This window comes from Hipposideros armiger, unplaced genomic scaffold, assembly GCF_001890085.2.
Source record: "Hipposideros armiger isolate ML-2016 unplaced genomic scaffold, ASM189008v1 scaffold_4, whole genome shotgun sequence".
NCBI classification, from domain to species: domain Eukaryota; kingdom Metazoa; phylum Chordata; class Mammalia; order Chiroptera; family Hipposideridae; genus Hipposideros; species Hipposideros armiger.
Window position 1 is genome coordinate 7,061,427 of NW_017731354.1, and position 17,511 is coordinate 7,078,937.

Genomic DNA, 17,511 nt, shown 5'->3' on the forward strand with positions numbered 1-17,511 from the left:
AAGAAATATAATGCCTTTTTATAAATCATTACCTCTCAGTTATTAAAGTCTTAAAATATTTATCAGTGACCACTGAAGAACAAGGAACTAGTGGGTTATAAGAGATTGTCACTATCATATTCAACAGTGCGAGTTGAACGCTGGTACCTATTTTGGTAAAATCCCATTTTATATGTAGGGTTTATTTGTATCATTTTCTACATTGTTCATCATGTGGGAAAAACTCATTCTCTCTTCTTGGCCTAACTCCGTCCTCTAATTGATAATATTAGATAGGAGTTTCTCAACCTCGGCTGTATTGACAACTTGGTCTATTGGGTTGTCGGAAAAGTGATGACGCATTTTTGCAACGAAAAACAGAAAAAAATACATCATGACTTTTCCGACAACCCAACAGGTAATTCTTTGTTGGGGGAGGGGCAGCCTCTGCACTGTAAATGCTTAGCAGCACCTCTGGCTTCTACCACTAGATGCCAGGAGCCTCCTCTCCCCCACCAGGTTGTGACAACCACATTGTCTCCAGGCCCTGGCAAGGGTCTCCTGGGGGGCCAAATGCCCCTCGTTTGAGAACTTCTTAATCAGACAAATATAATGGGAATCATCTTGGGGGAGGGGAGGGTCTAAAGCCTGTGTCCTGTGTGCATACACAGAAAACATGTGTATAAACAAAATTCCTATTGTGATAAATACTGTGAAGATATAGGTTATACAAAAAAAAAAAGTTTTGTGGGAGGGCGACTCCATTTGATTGGGTCAGTAGGGAAGCCGTCTCTGAGCTGACATCTGAGCTGATAGCTAAACGATGCAGAAGAGCCAACCATCAAACAAAGGGAAAGTTACGTTCCAGGCTGAGGGAACAACATATGCAAAGTCTGAGGAGGGAGAGAGCTTGGCACGCTTGAGAAATGGAGAGGAGGTCAATACAGATGGGAGCCGGTGGGCAAGGTGAAGAGTGAAATGGAACAGGGCTGCAGAGGTGCGAGTGGGCCAGGTCATGCACGGTGGGGAAGCACTAGATGCTTCTCTGAGGAGGTGGCCCACTGAGCTGAGGTGCAAAGGGGAGCAGAAGCCGACAAAGCCAGAAAAGAGGGAACAGCTTCCCAGGCAGAAGGAAAGAACATGGGCGCAGGCGCAGGGCATGAGGCCATCATGGACGAGGAAAGGAGCTCCAGTGCTACTGGGTCCGGGAGAGCAGGGCTGCCTGCGAAGCTGGAGAGGCAAGTAGCCCTTGGAAAGCCACACGTCCTGTAGTCCATTCTAGGAAGTCTGGATGTTAGTGTAGAAGGATGCGGTTGAAAGGCTTGGGTGGGGCCGAGTGGCACATTGGTTAAGAGCTGGCTTGGTGGGAGCACAAGCTCTGAGCAGCAGGGCCCTGGTTCGGATCCCACATGAGGGCCAGTGACACTGCGCCCTCTACAGCTAAGATGGTGAACAACAGCTCAACCTGGAGCTGGGCTGCCGTGAGTCGCCGGCAACCGGGTGGACTGCAGTGGGGCTGGCTGGCAGCCAGCGTGAGTGGCCTGTAGCCAGCAAGAACTGCAGCTGAGTGGCTGTCCAGTGGCCGATGACTGATCTGCCTCACCCGGGAAGAGCGCAATGATAATACCAACATGGGCCAGTGAAGCGACGCCCTCCACAACTAGACTGAAGAACAAAAGGACAGCAACTTGTCTGTTCCCCTTCCCCGACTCCCCAACACTGTTCCCTTCCCCCAATTCCACAATAAAAAAAATCTAAAAAAAAAAAAAGAAAGTTGAAAGGCTTGGTATCTATCTAGCGGGGTTATTCATTACAGTAAATATTAACTGATCACCCTTCACAGGAAACCCATCTAAATTAATTGTGGACAATCTGATTTAACTATAAATACAAATATAAATATAAACATAATATAGCCTAACATCTCAACCTGTGTTTTGAAGGGTACCCAAGGATTAATTTTTGCAACCAGAGATGGTCATAGAATGGGAAAGATGGACTTCTAATAGAAGCGCTATGCCTTCTCTTTGCCTGTACGCACAAGTCAACAAGGCTGTAATAGTTTGTGGATATCTTGGTGTGCAGAGTGCTCGGTGCCTCTCTCCACCTGATGAAAGAGCCTGCCTCTTCGTCTTTTTTTAAAAACAAAACAAAACAAAAAAACCCAGGAAACCAAGGAATGGCTATTTCTGGTAGTGGTCCTTCATGTCCTTAAACTGCCTGAGACCCAGTCTATTACTGAACATGAATCATTTGAGTACGCTGTTAAAATCTGAATTTTTTTATATTAATAAAGGAACTTTTAGATCACTAGCATAAATGAAAAACTGGGATCACCTGTGATCAATGCAAGGCCAAATAAATATCAAGGGAAAAAATAATACCATTAGAGTCATCTAACCGTGGGGCCCTACCGAAGGCTCTGGGCTGGAGTTTCGCTTTCTTATTTAAAAAGGACAAAAGAGACAGAGGTGTGAAGGACTTATTAGCCCCAAATTGAGACTTCCTCCTTGACTTAATCAAGATTGAAAGAGAGCTGAAAGGTGAAAAACTGCCCTTACTGTGAGTTACTGACAAAATTCCGTGCCATGGCCACGCTCTATATAAAGATATATGGGGGCTTGGGGGGTGGGAAGGGGAATGGATAGCGTTTGGTCCTATTTCCTAAGCCAAGAAAACTCAGCCTCCTGCATATATTTCAAATCTTTTTCACTCCTTCTTTCAGGCCAGCTCCTCCATGTTCCGCTCTCGGAGGGTGAGGGAGCCCCCTCTTTCTTCCATCCCTGGCATTCATCTTTGAGCGGACTACTTAGAAGTTCAAAATTATACATCCCTGGACTGTGGTGGTGTTTCTTTTACAAATGCAAGCCAGAAGCTTTCAAATTGATGTTTTATTTTAAATATCACCCATTATCTTTCTCTTTTCTCTATTTTTACTCATGACAATACTGCTTACTTCCATCTGGGCTGATTTCATCATACAATTTTTTTTTTAAATCTAACATACAAATGTGTTTAATGTACCTTCCATCTATTTTTACACATAAACATTCTCTATCACGGTCCAATGTCAGGTTTTCATAATAGAAGATAATATCTAATTAAGGAACAAACAACCCAAACATATTAGAGTGTGTGACTAAGTACATTTTCGCTGTGCTGGTTTTTTAATCAATACTTCTTGAGAAATGGAGCAATTAAACAATTATCAGTAATAAAAATTGCTTTACATTAATAAATACCAGAGAACTACAAATATGAAATTCAGGCCAGTAATTTTATGCTCAATTATTAAGTTATGCTCACTAGCAATGTTAAAATTTTATTTCCAAATTAACAATAATCAATAGTTATGCCTAACCACTATAGTCTAAGCCCTAATTGACCTTGAAACAAATGTAGTTATGCCAAATGCATAGCAATGATAATTACAGACCTACATACCACAAACTTTAACTTCACCGAAATAGATAATTTTTACTTAATAACTACTCTCAGGGTTATAATCAAACATACCTACATGTGAACGTTTTGTAAAAAACAGTCTTCCCAAAAGTTAATTAATAGTTTTTTAACAAAATAACATTTTCAAGAGTTTATAATAAACCATTTAGTTGTATTTTACTCATATACCTTGTAACTCCTTTGTTCTACCAAGAAGTCAGCTCCATGCTTATTTTATTCAGTCCTAAATTAAAAATTTAAAGAGGACTTCCATTTTTACTGCTGTTTACGCTTTCAACTCCCACTCCTCCATTTTTATTTAGTAGTCAAGGTATGCTCCTAAAAACAAATATACTTTCACTGTCCTTTCTTTTATTCATATACTTAACAAATAAAATATTAATTGAAAGCCTAGCATATTCTACCCCAGACACTGTTCCAGACCCGAGGATGACAGCAGCAAGGGAGATAGGCTAGGGGAGAGGACAAGCCATTAAACAAGCAAAGGAGACCATTTCAAAGGCTAACAAGTGCTGTGAACAAGAGGATTGGGGCAATGTTATGATAACTTGCATTCCTCTGAAGAAATGTTTGAGTTACCATGCCAGCCAGCTTTATTTGGGAATCTATGTGATGTAAAGTGAAGTCTCTACTATCCCAGAGCCACCGGAAAGTACTGGTGATGCTAGCGTAGTAGATAACTACTGAATATATATGTTAAAAACAAGATCCAGGGAAAGAAATCATAGCACAGCTTTCTAATAACACTTTTCCTTGAATGCCATAAATACATCAAGCAAGTAATCGTGTGTCGCACTTCACAATAGCTAACTGGGTTTAGTAGAAGTTTGGAACACACTCCTTGTTGAATAGATGACCCTAAAGTTAACTCAACCTTAAGGGCAACACCCACAGGATCAGGGTCAGTAGGTGTTTACAGGCCAAGAATCAAGAATAGGTATTTTAAGTGATGTATGGTACAAGGCTACTTGCTCTACAAAGAAGGGCAGCTCGTAAAAATGTCCATGGCTTGGGCATTTGGGCCATACAATTATCGAGGTATAGTAACAGCTAAACTCAAGCTGATTTTTGATGATAAACATCTTTAAAGCAGTAATCAGACTGTGAATTTTTGTAGTACACGAAAGAGGCACTGGTAATCGAGAAACGATTTTATAAATAGGATAAGCAGTCTCTAATGATTAGGAACAATACATAGCACTTAGTAGGTGCTCAGGTCATATGTGCTGAAAGTCAATACAGTTTGAATTTTATAATTTGGACTTTGAACAGATAGGTCCTAGTCCATTTAGACTGAGGTTTTTGCTTACGTTAAGTCATGCTTGTTCTATTGTTAACTTACAATAGCAATATTTTTTGGCCATAACTTGACCAAAAATAAGTGTTATTGAAGTAATCCTTCAATTTGTACGAGAAGTTGTTAGTTCCCCCCAACGGCTAATGGTAATCATACTGTGGAATTTAGCTCTGCAGACTATTGACAAGGGCAATGAACAAGTTCATAACAATAATAAGGGCTTGTTTTAATAGAACGTTCCATGCATTAAACACATTAATGACCCATGAAATAACTGTTTTATCTGCAACACATTAAGCAACATTACTAAAGCAATGCATTAATTGAAAGTCTGCTATTTCTCTTAATGAAAGATTTTGAAAAGTAGAAAAATGGCATGCCAGTCATTTCGTAGAAACAAAAATAATTCAGCTTCAAAATTAGAGCCATTCCAAATGATTGTATGGAAAATAAAAACTTCTAATGTAAGACTGGTCATTTCAGATGTATTATTTTTATATATTCCCATGGGTTTTTTTTTTTCTGGTTAAAAAATGCTATCTGCCTAGATGATAACTTAGGAGTCTTATGAGTCGTCTAAAAGCTTGTCATTTTCTTCTCTGCATGCTTATCTTCTATGGGACTTGCCTTCTCTTTTTCTCTTAACAGGTACAGACTGTCATACTCACACATCCCTCCCTTACTTCCGCCTTTTTCAATTTTCTAACACTATGTTTGATATTGCTAGAGGACCAGTGTAGTATTTTCTATAAATATGTGCTATCACAATTAAATCCACAGCATATCAAACAGAAAATGTCAGTCCTCTAAACATGAACTATAATGTATGAAGAGAAAGTATGTGAATTATCAGTGTGTTTTATAAATTCTCTTTTGGGGGGCATACCAAATATCAGACTAGAGACAATTATTGTACTGTCTGTTTCTTGGCTATCAAAGAGAATTTTGAAATTCATCAAAGCTAACCTTCTGTTATGTACAACAGGCTCAGCTGAAAAGAATGTTAACAAGTTCAATTTTCATTCAATCAGCACTACTGCTCTCTGAAATGTTTCATTGCAGGAAAGAAATAAAAATAATCTATATGGTAATTATGAGGATGAATCCCCCAGTAACTTTCAGCTACATGAAAGGTCAGTTCTATTCAAGATATTTTATCAGTCCCCTGCACATACTCCTGTCCTGTCATTTTAAATCTGAACAGCATTTTATTTTCCCATTTACAGCTACCTACAGAATTAAGTACTTAAGCCAAATAAGAAAAAAAAAAAAAAAGAAAGAAAAAAAAAAAGAAATGTTGAATGCTGGCTAAGGCTATAATAGCATAGAGATAAATCGTTCAGCTGCTCTCTCTCAAGCCTCCAGGGCTGCAGATTTCTCTTCTCCTGGTGCACTGTGGGTATTCAAAACTTGTTCAACATGATTTCATTTCATTTCAGGCACTGCCTGAGAAAACTAAATTACAGAATCAATCATACAGAGGGTCAGAGTGAGACTTCATTACAAGCATTGCATGCTTGCATGAATATCTTTCATTTATGACTGACCCAATATGTCACAATAGCTGTCTAGTAAAAATAATCCACTTTCTGAAATTGATGTACTACTGATGTCAATGCTACTTGGGCAGATTATAGAGAGGTGTTTAAAAAAAAAACAAAAAAAACCTTTGGTGCGCTCAATGTAGATTTTTTGGATTGCAATCTTTTGTAGATTAAAATAATTTCCAGATGATCATCTGCACTGACAATAAGGCTTAGAGGGAAAGGCATTTTTTAACCAATTTCTACTCGTCAACCACATACTGCTTTAAAAGACATGTATCCACAACACACAAATCAAGGTTGTTCTTTGAAGTCACAAACGCATCCACTTTCAATTTTTCAACAATTCGTTTTTGTATACGGGAGCATTATTTGCATATTTGGAAATGTGAATGCTAATCGTTGGGCTTGTTTTTTAATCCCTCTCGGTTCCTGCTTTTTTGTTTTTAAATATAAGGACATACATGTAAAGCAGATAAACACGTTGTGCTGTTGCCAACAGAAATGCAGCTGATCAGTAATGTGACAAACTGTCACTCTTTCTAAAGGAAAACCAATGAGGCTCCGAAGAAAAGCTGGTTCGATACAACATAAACAAACTGGCTTTTCTTCTTCTATGATTGTCTTAATTCGCCGTAGCAATCCTTAACAGACAGCCATATGCATTTGGATAATAAACCTTCTCACTCGCGTACGGGAAGAAATAGCCGTGCGCACTGGGAAGCCGAATGCATGATGTATAAAGTATTATTTATTATTTTTCTGGTGACCTTCCTGTGGGAACTCTCCGAGGAGCTGCCGTGGAACATTATGTATGTAGCCAGCCAGCTCGGTCCCCACAGGGAGATAGAGAAGAACCTTGACATAACCTATTTTTAACCATGCCTCTGGCGATTCTGAATTCAAGTTTATAGGTGAACATGTCAGGTAGTACATAGAACAAAGCCAACGACACATTGTATTCATCATAATTCTGTCCTAGTACATTTTATTTTTTCCAACATTTGTGATTTAAAATCCCATGACATTTCTTCAAGGTGAAATTCTACTAGCGTTTTCAACAAGCTTAGTTTGTTTCAAGCCAAAATAAATATCATTTTAGGTTCAGCAAAACTTCAGAAAGGCACCAATAAATGTGATGAGGTCCATGTAAATACCAAGACAACAGCCTGCACTTAGCTAAAGTACTTATACTTTTAAAAATCAATGAAATATTTCAACTGCTTTAGTGATTAGCCATACATTACAAAAACAGCATTAAAAATGGAGTCCTCTTCCCCAACGCCAGTCCGTGAAAGCATTGTTCTTTAAGTGTATGTGAATATCATAATTATTTTATGATTCCATCTTTAGTTCTTTCCAATATAGTAAATTCAATTGACCATGAAATGAAATTTCATAGTCAAAATGCCTCCTTTACACTTTTTTATAGCAGCAATAACAGTTTTATAGCTTTAAAGCAAGGTGATTCATCAGATGTTTAATTTAAAGTCAGATTCTTATATTATTAATAAATATTTACCAATTTAATAAAGTACACATTTTAGCATGCATTATATGGTCTTTTAACTATTTCCTCAACTTTAATGAGCCTCGCTGAGTATCTATGAATAATGGTGAACCCTGGCAAACTCCCTTGGTGACTACCCACCCTCTTTATTTTTATTATTTGCCAGGCACAACATTGCAAGCCTGACTGTAGAGCAACAAGACAGAACCCTCCTCTGCAGTGTCAAAGGGACAAAAATGTAACAGAGTCCACAGGAAACAATTATTTGTGATGGTAGGAAACGTTTATGAATACTTAATGACCCTTTCCTGACTGTTGGCTGCATTCTTCACCTACAAAAAAGTAAAAATAAAAACCCTGATGTTCAGCTCAAACACAAAAGATCACAGGCAAAGAAAATTATGTTTCCGCAATCCTATTTGGGAAAGTAATCTTTATATTTCAGAGAGCACACAGAATCTCTGCTCACTAATCCACTACATATTTGGCAATTGTCTGTTGTTATCTGGGGAATTAACAATGAAACCAGTAAACATCATTGGTGTGGTCCTAATATGCAGAGAAAAATGTAAACAAGCAATAGGATTTGTTTTTTTTTTTATACCAACACATCTGTTTCATTTTATCCAAGTTAAAAAAAAAAACCCTATAAACTATTAATCTTGTTTTAAAATGCCTGCTAGGTACCTCGCCTAGGTAGACACAAATGCTTTCTATATGGTGGTGAAAAAAAACTAGAACAAAACCATCCCAACAGAAGAGTTTCAAATACTTAAGTAGATTTACTCTGGCGATTGCTGACTATAATTGCACACTAAGAAAAACAGAACCAAAATAATTGCATTAGCAATCTTGGCTCTCTTTGGTGCCTTAGTCGATATTTACAACAATAAATTAGACAATTAGGTATATTTCACACCATCACCTGCTCTATATTTTCCTCTGCTGGTTAGAAGCAATTATTTGTTTTCCCTTTCTCTGTATCCCAGTTTGATATTTCCTTTGAGGTAGGACCAGACTGTGTATTACAAACATTCTGTTATAATCCAACAAATGCAAAAGACCCAGGCACCTGATAAGGGCTGCCATGTCTAAAATCTCACCTGGGCAAACGTTCAACTCCAGGACACTACACTTTCTTGTTAAACCAAAGGCAAGGGAAGACTGGCTAGTTCCAAACCAATATGAGGCTTCTTAAAAATCGTTTCAAATCAGAAAGGTCTTGTTGGGTCATCCTCTTTCACGTGACTGTCAACCAACCCAACACCCTCTTGTCCAATACCAGGGGTTGATCTAGTAGTACCTGTGCTCACGGGGCACTGGGAAGAACAATCCCGTGTCCACCGGTAGATAAACATGAGCACGTTTCAGAACTCAGGCTCAGATATTCTCCATGAGAAGTGAAAAGGAGAGAAAAAAGTTTCGAGCAATGATTGTGCTGCCTACCATATGCAACCCACTGCCATGGAGCACGCCATCTTGTTCCACGAGATTTCTTGAGATTGTAATGGAAGGAAGATCCAGGCTCTGAGGGGGAAACTGGGGTGTGAATTCACTTCCCTGGGAAGGCACTGGATCGCTGAGGCCTTGGAAGGGTAGAAGTACATCCGACATGCCCAGGGCGGGGTCTGACTCTGGAGGAGGCGTGATCGGAGGGATTTCAAACTCCTCATCCCCGAGGCTTGGGGTGTGGAACGTCTGCTAAAAGGAAACAAAATACAGATATCTTCATATTCTGTTCCTATATCTTATTTCTCCCTGGAGGGAAAAAGAAAGATTTTTGCATGAAAACACTACCGAGCGAGGCCAAATATTTATTTCTCCAATGAAAACATCTTAAACACAGATTTCCATATACAAAGTTTTGCTGATCATTCTGATTAAAGATTTAAGTCTCATTATCATATGGTTTTAATGGAGTATCAGTATTAACAGTTTTTTAATGTGTACTTAATTAGCAACATCTGTCTTTGTTGTTAGCTGGAGCACCAGTGACATTAGATTTGGCTATATAACAAATTGCCACTTTATTGATATGTTAGTGAAACAGCCCAAACCGCTTACATTATCCACATGCTTCATAAAATGCTGGCGATTTCGTGGTGCACACACACACAACATTAATCCAGACGTGAGCATTGCACATATTTACTCTCTGTCACAACATATAAAACAAGTCATATTAAATTTGTGGTTTGCTTTTTAAATTTCCTTATTGGTATATTCCCAAGTGCAATGAAGGCGTCTATGAAAAGCGTTACTGTTTGTAATACAACATGTTTACATAAGGCCTAATAACAGAGTAAGATCCTGTGCTTTTATTTAAACTATAAGGACAGTGATTTTCTTTTATGTGAAGATTTTGATATTTATCAGAATATTGTCTGCCAGTCTTCAACTTTGAAAGACTATCTATAGAATGAGCATAGAGATATACTGATATATAGATGAACTGACTCCATTGATGTTCACTTATGAGTTATTTTTTGAGACCTAAGAGTAAATAACGCACTGCTTTCTTCATGCTACATAGGTTCTTAAAGATAGTGTTTTCAAATACAACCTTTTGATGTAAATCTGAGCTGCCTTCCTCAACTGCACTAACCATCTTTCTTAAACTAGAACTTGATTTTTTTGGGGGGGTGGGGGGGTGTCAAGGTCTAGGATATTATCTTTGGTAGGGTGAAAAGGTTGGGGGCCACTCATATATGTTTTATTCCTAGCTCAGAGGGTCAAAGTTATAGTTCATTGATTATTAATAATATTTTTAAAGAATGAATTGGGGCAAGATAATTTGAATATGCCATAATTGGTTAAGAGAACCAATTTAGAGCTCAAAATCATCATCCTTCAAACTATCAACTGATGATATAATTTAACAACCACTTGAGGGAAAAGAGAAACAAACTGAAGGGGGGAAAAAAAAACCCAAAAACCATTTCTCGCATACATAACCCTATCAAGCGTTATTTCTGTCTTACCAAAAATATACAGGTCACCAGCTCTGGGAGTCCAAACTATGGGAGTCAAGATGATTGAACATCTTGAGCTTCATAGCAGATTGAATATATGCAAAACATTACAGCCCATTTGAAAGCTAGAATGAAATATTACATTTTCTGACATATTTATTCTAATAATGACCCCCCCCAAAAAAAGATGTTGATTTCTTCTTACTATGGTACCCCAAGTTCTCAGACACAAAGGGATGAATTGGCTGCAAATGTAGTTGGCTAATGAACATAACCCTATGGCTGCATTTGCTGTTATTTTGGCGCTAATGTGATCTAGGAACAGATGCAACTGTAATTTGTGACTCGTTTGCTACCCCATTACTGCTTAATGAAATCTAACATATCACATTAACAATACGGATAAACACTCATTCTTGATATGTGGCATTTGGCTGTTTTCATTACCACTGTAATTAACACTTGAAATATTATTTCAATAAATATTTAAAGTACTTTAAAAATGGTCAGGGTAATCATGACACAAGACAGAAAACACAAAGCAAATGTGTGAATTTCAAACTCAAGAGTGTCCTACTCTCTGTAGTGTTATCTATAGGGTAATATCTGCACGAAGGGAATTGGTTTCAGGCACAATTTCGACTTTATGGCATCAAACTTAAAGTCTTCCTGAATTAGTTTGCACTCATTAAAATGTTAAAAAAAAAACCAAATAAATTTAATTTTAATGCAGTGACTGGGAAATTAGGCACATGCTGCAATGTAGTGAGTGCATTAACATTTACTTGGGCCTTATTTTTTTGTTCCAAGAAAAGATGGATAGTGAAATCATTACATAAGATTACCTCTTACAATTCTAACAAAAACACATCTTACGCTAGGCAGTCAAAATTAAGGAGGTTTTCATTTTTAATTTTGTTAAGGAATAGAGGCGATATCTTACATATAATACATCCCTACGGTATAATTTTTTAAAAGGTTAATTAATTTTAGGTTAGAATTTCGTATACTATTATATCATAACCTAATAAAACAATACAAGAAAATTATATTACAATATATAACCAAGGCAATGCTAAAATCTTAAACCACTTTTAAAGAGAGGTAATATGTTAAACACCCACTTAAACATTTCTTAGTGAAAAAAGTAACCAAAACACTGGTTTTATCTGAGATTATAGAAAGAACCATGTAGGGCATCGACAACAACAAAAATATTGACTCTTGCACACTATGCCATATGACCACGAGATTAATCATTTAGAGTTTCTATGATTACTTCTTCCAGATATTGACTTTTCAGTGTTTACCTTGAACATGCTAAAGTAGTATGTACATGGTTAAATACCATCTGTACTGAAATGTTCAAAACATTTGTTCCTTTTGATAAAAATGCAAATCTGGAGAACTGTTGTATCAACATATAACAGCCAATGTCTGACACGGTGAATTATCACAGCTGGAATTAAATTGTCTCTGAGCAGCTGCTGGCAGTAGAGCTTTCATCAATGTTTGATTCAAATGTAGGGAAAAAAATCCTACAGAATGAAACATCATGTTGTCCGTACAGATGGGGTTTGTGTTCATTATCACAAACAACACAGCAGCCAGTGCCAAACAATTTTCCCTTATCGAGGCTGTCTTCTTGGTTACGGAGAGGATGGTCACTGTAAAAATGATTCATCTACAACAACTACCCTTACTTCTGGGGGCCCCCATTTTTTTCTAATCATTTCTCAAAGTTAATTTCTTTCGTACCACTTGCTGCCCGGTACCAAGATCATGTAAGAAGCCAGTGTGCTTTCCATTCTCTGGGGTCGAGCTAGTTTGGTTTCCTATATTTGAATGTATTTGGAAAACGAAGACTTTTTATTATAAGAACGGCCAAGAGGAAATGTTCCATTTGGACCAATTTCACTTGTGTTTGTTCTTGTTTTAAAATCTTAAATCTCACACAGTCTACCATTTTTAGGAAACCATTTTCTTGATCTAATCAAGATCAAGGTTTTTCTGGCGGGCAGGCCAATAAGCCTTAAGTCAGTGAGTATGGAATTCAGCAAACACAGCAGCAAGGAGGTTTGTTCCATTCGCACTGGTACACTGTGGACAAGCACAGAGCCCACGTGGTGCTGCCTGTATAAACATTCCACCGCCCAGGCTTCCTGGATATGACCCGGTCTTGGAGCATGTCCATTCATTCATTCACTCATTCATTCAATACTTATTGAGCACCTACTATGTACCAGGCACTGTACTAGGCTGTGGGGATCTAACAAGAACCAACACGCATTTTATATCGCTCCCACTGAAGACCCGAGAAGCTATATAATACTGCTCTGCCACGTTTGTTTCCCAAACATGGCAACTTAATGAAATTATTCCCCAGAGCTATATGACGCTAAAATACTTTCCATTAAGTCACTTCCATCTTAGCTTCCAAAATAGCCAGTTACCTGCTTAGATAGCAATACAGTTTGGATAGGTTTCATATACTTTCCTATATATTTACTTTTGTTTGCATATGTATTTCTTTCCATCAAGAGATGTGTATGAATTGCTAACATTCGTAACAGCCTATGGACAAGTGATAAAGATGTGTCAAGTTATTTTCTTTTCCAATAGGTTTTTGTTCTCATTTCTCCTCCAAAGTCATTACCTTGTGCCCCGTGAGAGATAAATTTGATACTCCGCTTTTCCCATCAAGCCTTTTAAATGATCTAAATAACACACGAAACATGAAGAGACATCTCAAGACAGACACCTACCTCACTGGCCGCAAAGAAAGCGTTGTTGGCCTCAGCCATATTCATGTAGTTATTGTTATTTCCAAACTGAAAGAAAACAGATTGTTTTAGGTTAATATGCATCATGATAAAGAGAGTTACTGGTTTACTTAATACGTGGTGGGATGTGGAAAGAATGGTGGTGTTAAGAAATAACAAGAGTGCTTTCCCTCAGACCAAATGGGAACCGTGACAGAGGTTTCGAAGCACCATGCTAGACGATGCTGTCAGCTGGTTCCCTCAGAAAAATAAAGCACGAAGTTAAGTTACCGCGATAATTCTAGAAAATAGTGTTGCTTCTCATCAAGACTAATAATAGCAAAGGGAGACAATTACAAACATTTAGCCAATTGATCACTAGTGGGTGTTGTTTATTGAACTGGCATTTGTTGGAGGTAGAAGAGAAAGAGTTTCCCCCCAAATCACCTCGATACATTTTTAGAGCATGCTGGGATTTATTTCATAGCTTACTTTTTCAAGAACAGATGTCACAAGTGTGGGTAGGTTAAAATGTGAATTAAAGGGAATAGGATTCAATTCCCAGGACTCAAATTCTATTTTCTAGTGAATGGGGTGTGGCATGAATATAAATAAATTATAAGACTAAAGAATATTTTTTAAATCTCCAGAGTTTAAAACGATATCTATATCCATCAGAGCTGTTGAAAATAGTGATATTTAATCTCTCAGTGTAACATTAAGTGCAAAGAGGTTTAAAAAATAAGCGAGATCCTATGAACACAGCAATTTTTATTTAATTCCCTAACACAATAGCCCATTCATACCATCACAAATAAGACTGTATCAGCGTTTCAGACATAAGCTCTTTACTTCTGGAGACCTGTTATCAAAATGTAAAACTTGGATTTGGGCAGAAATGTATTTTCAGTTTTGGACGGCACAAGTAGGCACGTTTTGTTGCTTTAAACATTCTGTTATCGGTCTGGCAATATGGAAAAGCTCTGTGAACATAATTATCTGGGGCTATATTATTTTCATGATTTTTTAAACGGTAAGAGAATGCCCTCCTTTTTATAAAGTGTATGATTTCCTTTAATGCATCGAATAACACCTAGGTTTCGTCTCCAACGCGTGAAACGTATATATCCATTCGCTAATATAGAGAGACCTAGTAATTATTTAAAGTGGAAGGCACAATTTTCCCAAGGAGAGAAATACGCACATAGTACGTAGACTATAGATATTGATATGGAAGACTCACGTAAATCTTTGCAGTAAACCCACCAACACTTTTCCGGGGGGCTCTCAGCCCGACAGTGAACCTGTAAGACCCGTGCAGGGAAGCAGGATTGACATGCTACACTTTATCATGTCAGGGATCCAAAAGCTAAGCAGGATTTATACGAAAGACTCTATGGTTCCAGAGCGCTGTTCTGGTCCACAGAAGGAAAATCCCACTGTGCAAAGCGACACCTCAATACACAATCACACAATGAGCCCTCAGATTCATTTGGATAAATATCTTTATAAGGATTTCTGAAAGATGTATTTGTTAGCGCTTAGGAAAGACCTTTATCTGGTTTCTCTGAAGGCATGTGATATCAAAAGCATGTGGTGATGGTTTCACAAACGTATGCTTATCTCCAAACTATCAAGTTGTATACATTAAGCATGCACAGTTCTTTGTAAGTCCATCATACCTCAATAAAGTGGTTTAAAAATAATTTTAAAACCTAAAAAAAACACACACACCTGTGAGCAGGTGCATACACATGTGCACACATACACAAACATATTTTCCCCACGTTTCTACAATGTTAAATATAGGCAAGAAAAAGTAGAGGTTTCTGTCTTGGAATTTTTGATGAATCAATGATCCTAGAATTAAAATCTCAGACCTCCAGTCCGAATGTTCTTTATAAATATTTATGAGAACTTGGGTCACGATGTGTGTTTCATGCACCAATCCTGGCTCCCCAAACCGCCCGACAGCCTGCATCGCAACTTTAACGTTATTTAAATGCAGGTTTGGTTGGGGAATTAGAAATCCAGTTAAGGCAAAGAGCTCATTATCACAGAGTATTTTTTTAAAGATTAAACTCAACTTATTATCTAATAGCACCTAAAACAACAAAGAAAAATAAAATGGCTATTAAAGTAAGGGCCTAAACAATTCAAAAAACAAATTAAGCTTCGAGTGAAATAGGAACTGGGTTAGAAATCCTCTTCTGAACAGTTAGTATGCGAATGTAATTACTGAAGAAACTACAGCTAATCAGCTGTGAATTGTATCCATTAATTAGTATTTGCCCTGGAGAAATGAGAAAAGTCAGTAACAACACTGGCGCTGCCACACGACAGCGGCACAGCGTTTAGTCAGGCAGGTGGCTCCCGTGGTCCACGTAATTTGAAAAGCTCTCACCTGAAGTCCTGCGCTGGAATCGCAAAGCACTTCTTGCCTATCTTTTGTATCTACATAAGGTCTTAATCAATGGCTTTTAATTTGCAAACACTCGGCGATCAGGCAGGAACAGTTATAAATCATTGCAACGAGAAGCAAAGGTTTTTGTTCTGTTTTAGGCAAAAATATCTCCTCCACAAAGATGGCTTCCAATGTTGACATTTGCGGCGTCGGTCTCCCCTCCTGCACAGGTGGCCAGGTCCCGGGTTTAGTGCAGTTGGGTAGTCAGGTAAACTACAGGACACCCAGTTAAATCTGACTGTCAAGTAAAACAACTTTTTTTTTTCTCTTTTTCTTTTTTTATTATATAAGTATGTCCCATGTCCTATCTGGGATATACTTATACTTAAAAAAAAATTATTTATCTGTGATTCAAATTTAACCGGGTGTTGTGTATTTTTATTTAATAAATCTGGCCACCCTACTGTGGTGGTTACCCTGATCAGGATAAAAGAGTTGCCATTTTCCATTTGATGGAAATGCTAGTAATGCTAGCATTTTAAATGTTATTTTATTTTATTTGCTTTAAAATGTGACCTATGAATCCTGTTTTACTTGTTTGTATAAGAGCAGATCCAACTCGGAGAGAAAAAGTGATGCTTTGGGGATGGCTCTCTAATATAATGACCTCAGAACAACTAACTTTAACTGAATTGTGTACAATTAAGTTTACTTGATGTTCTAAAAGACAGTGACATCGGTAAACACATATTACAAAAAAAAACCTCGGTCCCCTAGGTCCACAGGAAGGGGCCTCTCCCGTGTTTAGCATTGTCTCTCCAAAACTAACAATGCCGGGCGTATTTTAAGCAGGAGGGAGGGAGGAATCGTTTTAACCTCCGTGTCTCATAATCACCCATCCTAACTGGAGAGATTGGATCACTTACGTTTTTATGATGAGAGTGATGATGATGATGATGATGATGTTTATCTAGTGAAGCCCTCTATATACATTAATTTTCTAAAGTGCGACTAAATGTAATTTATTTTCCCAACGACCAGTTATATAACCATAACTACTATCCCCACTGTATAGATTAATAGACTGAGGCTTCTCAAGGTCAAGTTACTTGCCCCAAATCAGATACAAACATGGAAGTCTGAAGTCCCTCCTGCTTCGCAATCTTTATCACTTATATTCCAATACCCACAAAAACTTGAATATTACACCGTGATCAATTCAATTTTATAACTGTATATTTATCAATCTTACTGAAAACCAGAATTTCCCGGAGGGAATTTCAAGGTACCAAAGGCCAGTGATGTGATGCTCAAGAAAAGGGCTCCACAACCCGGTAAGTTTATCAAAGGTTGCACATGACTGCCCTCTCTGATGAGTCACTCTGATGAGTCACAATGGTGGCTACAAAGTTAAAGGCTCTGAGAAGTCCTGCAGTGCATTCTTCAGCAAATATTTATGTGCCTACTATGCGCAAGGCATTGTGCTAGGCACTGGAGACAAAATGGTGAAACAGATGACAAGGTTCCTACTTGGATGGAGCTTACATTTTTCTTCAAGTGGGAGACAGCACCCCCCCC

At 37.9% G+C, this 17,511-nt stretch overlaps 1 protein-coding gene across 4 annotated transcripts in view; it reads right to left on the reverse strand.

Annotated features, from left to right (window-relative positions):
• Positions 1-17,511, reverse strand: part of TOX3 (TOX high mobility group box family member 3) — a 101,101-nt gene that overhangs the window by 15,642 nt on the left and 67,948 nt on the right. Inside the window, exons 2-3 of one of the 4 annotated variants that reach the window (XM_019643788.1) lie at positions 13,533-13,598; positions 9,242-9,493 (exon numbers count right to left, since the gene is read on the reverse strand). In XM_019643788.1, the coding sequence (XP_019499333.1) occupies positions 9,242-9,493; positions 13,533-13,598 (318 nt within the window). Of the gene's footprint in view, positions 1-9,241; positions 9,497-9,859; positions 9,893-13,532; positions 13,599-17,511 lie in introns of those variants that run through there. The other 3 variants (XM_019643808.1, XM_019643779.1, XM_019643798.1) reach the window with 3 other exon arrangements.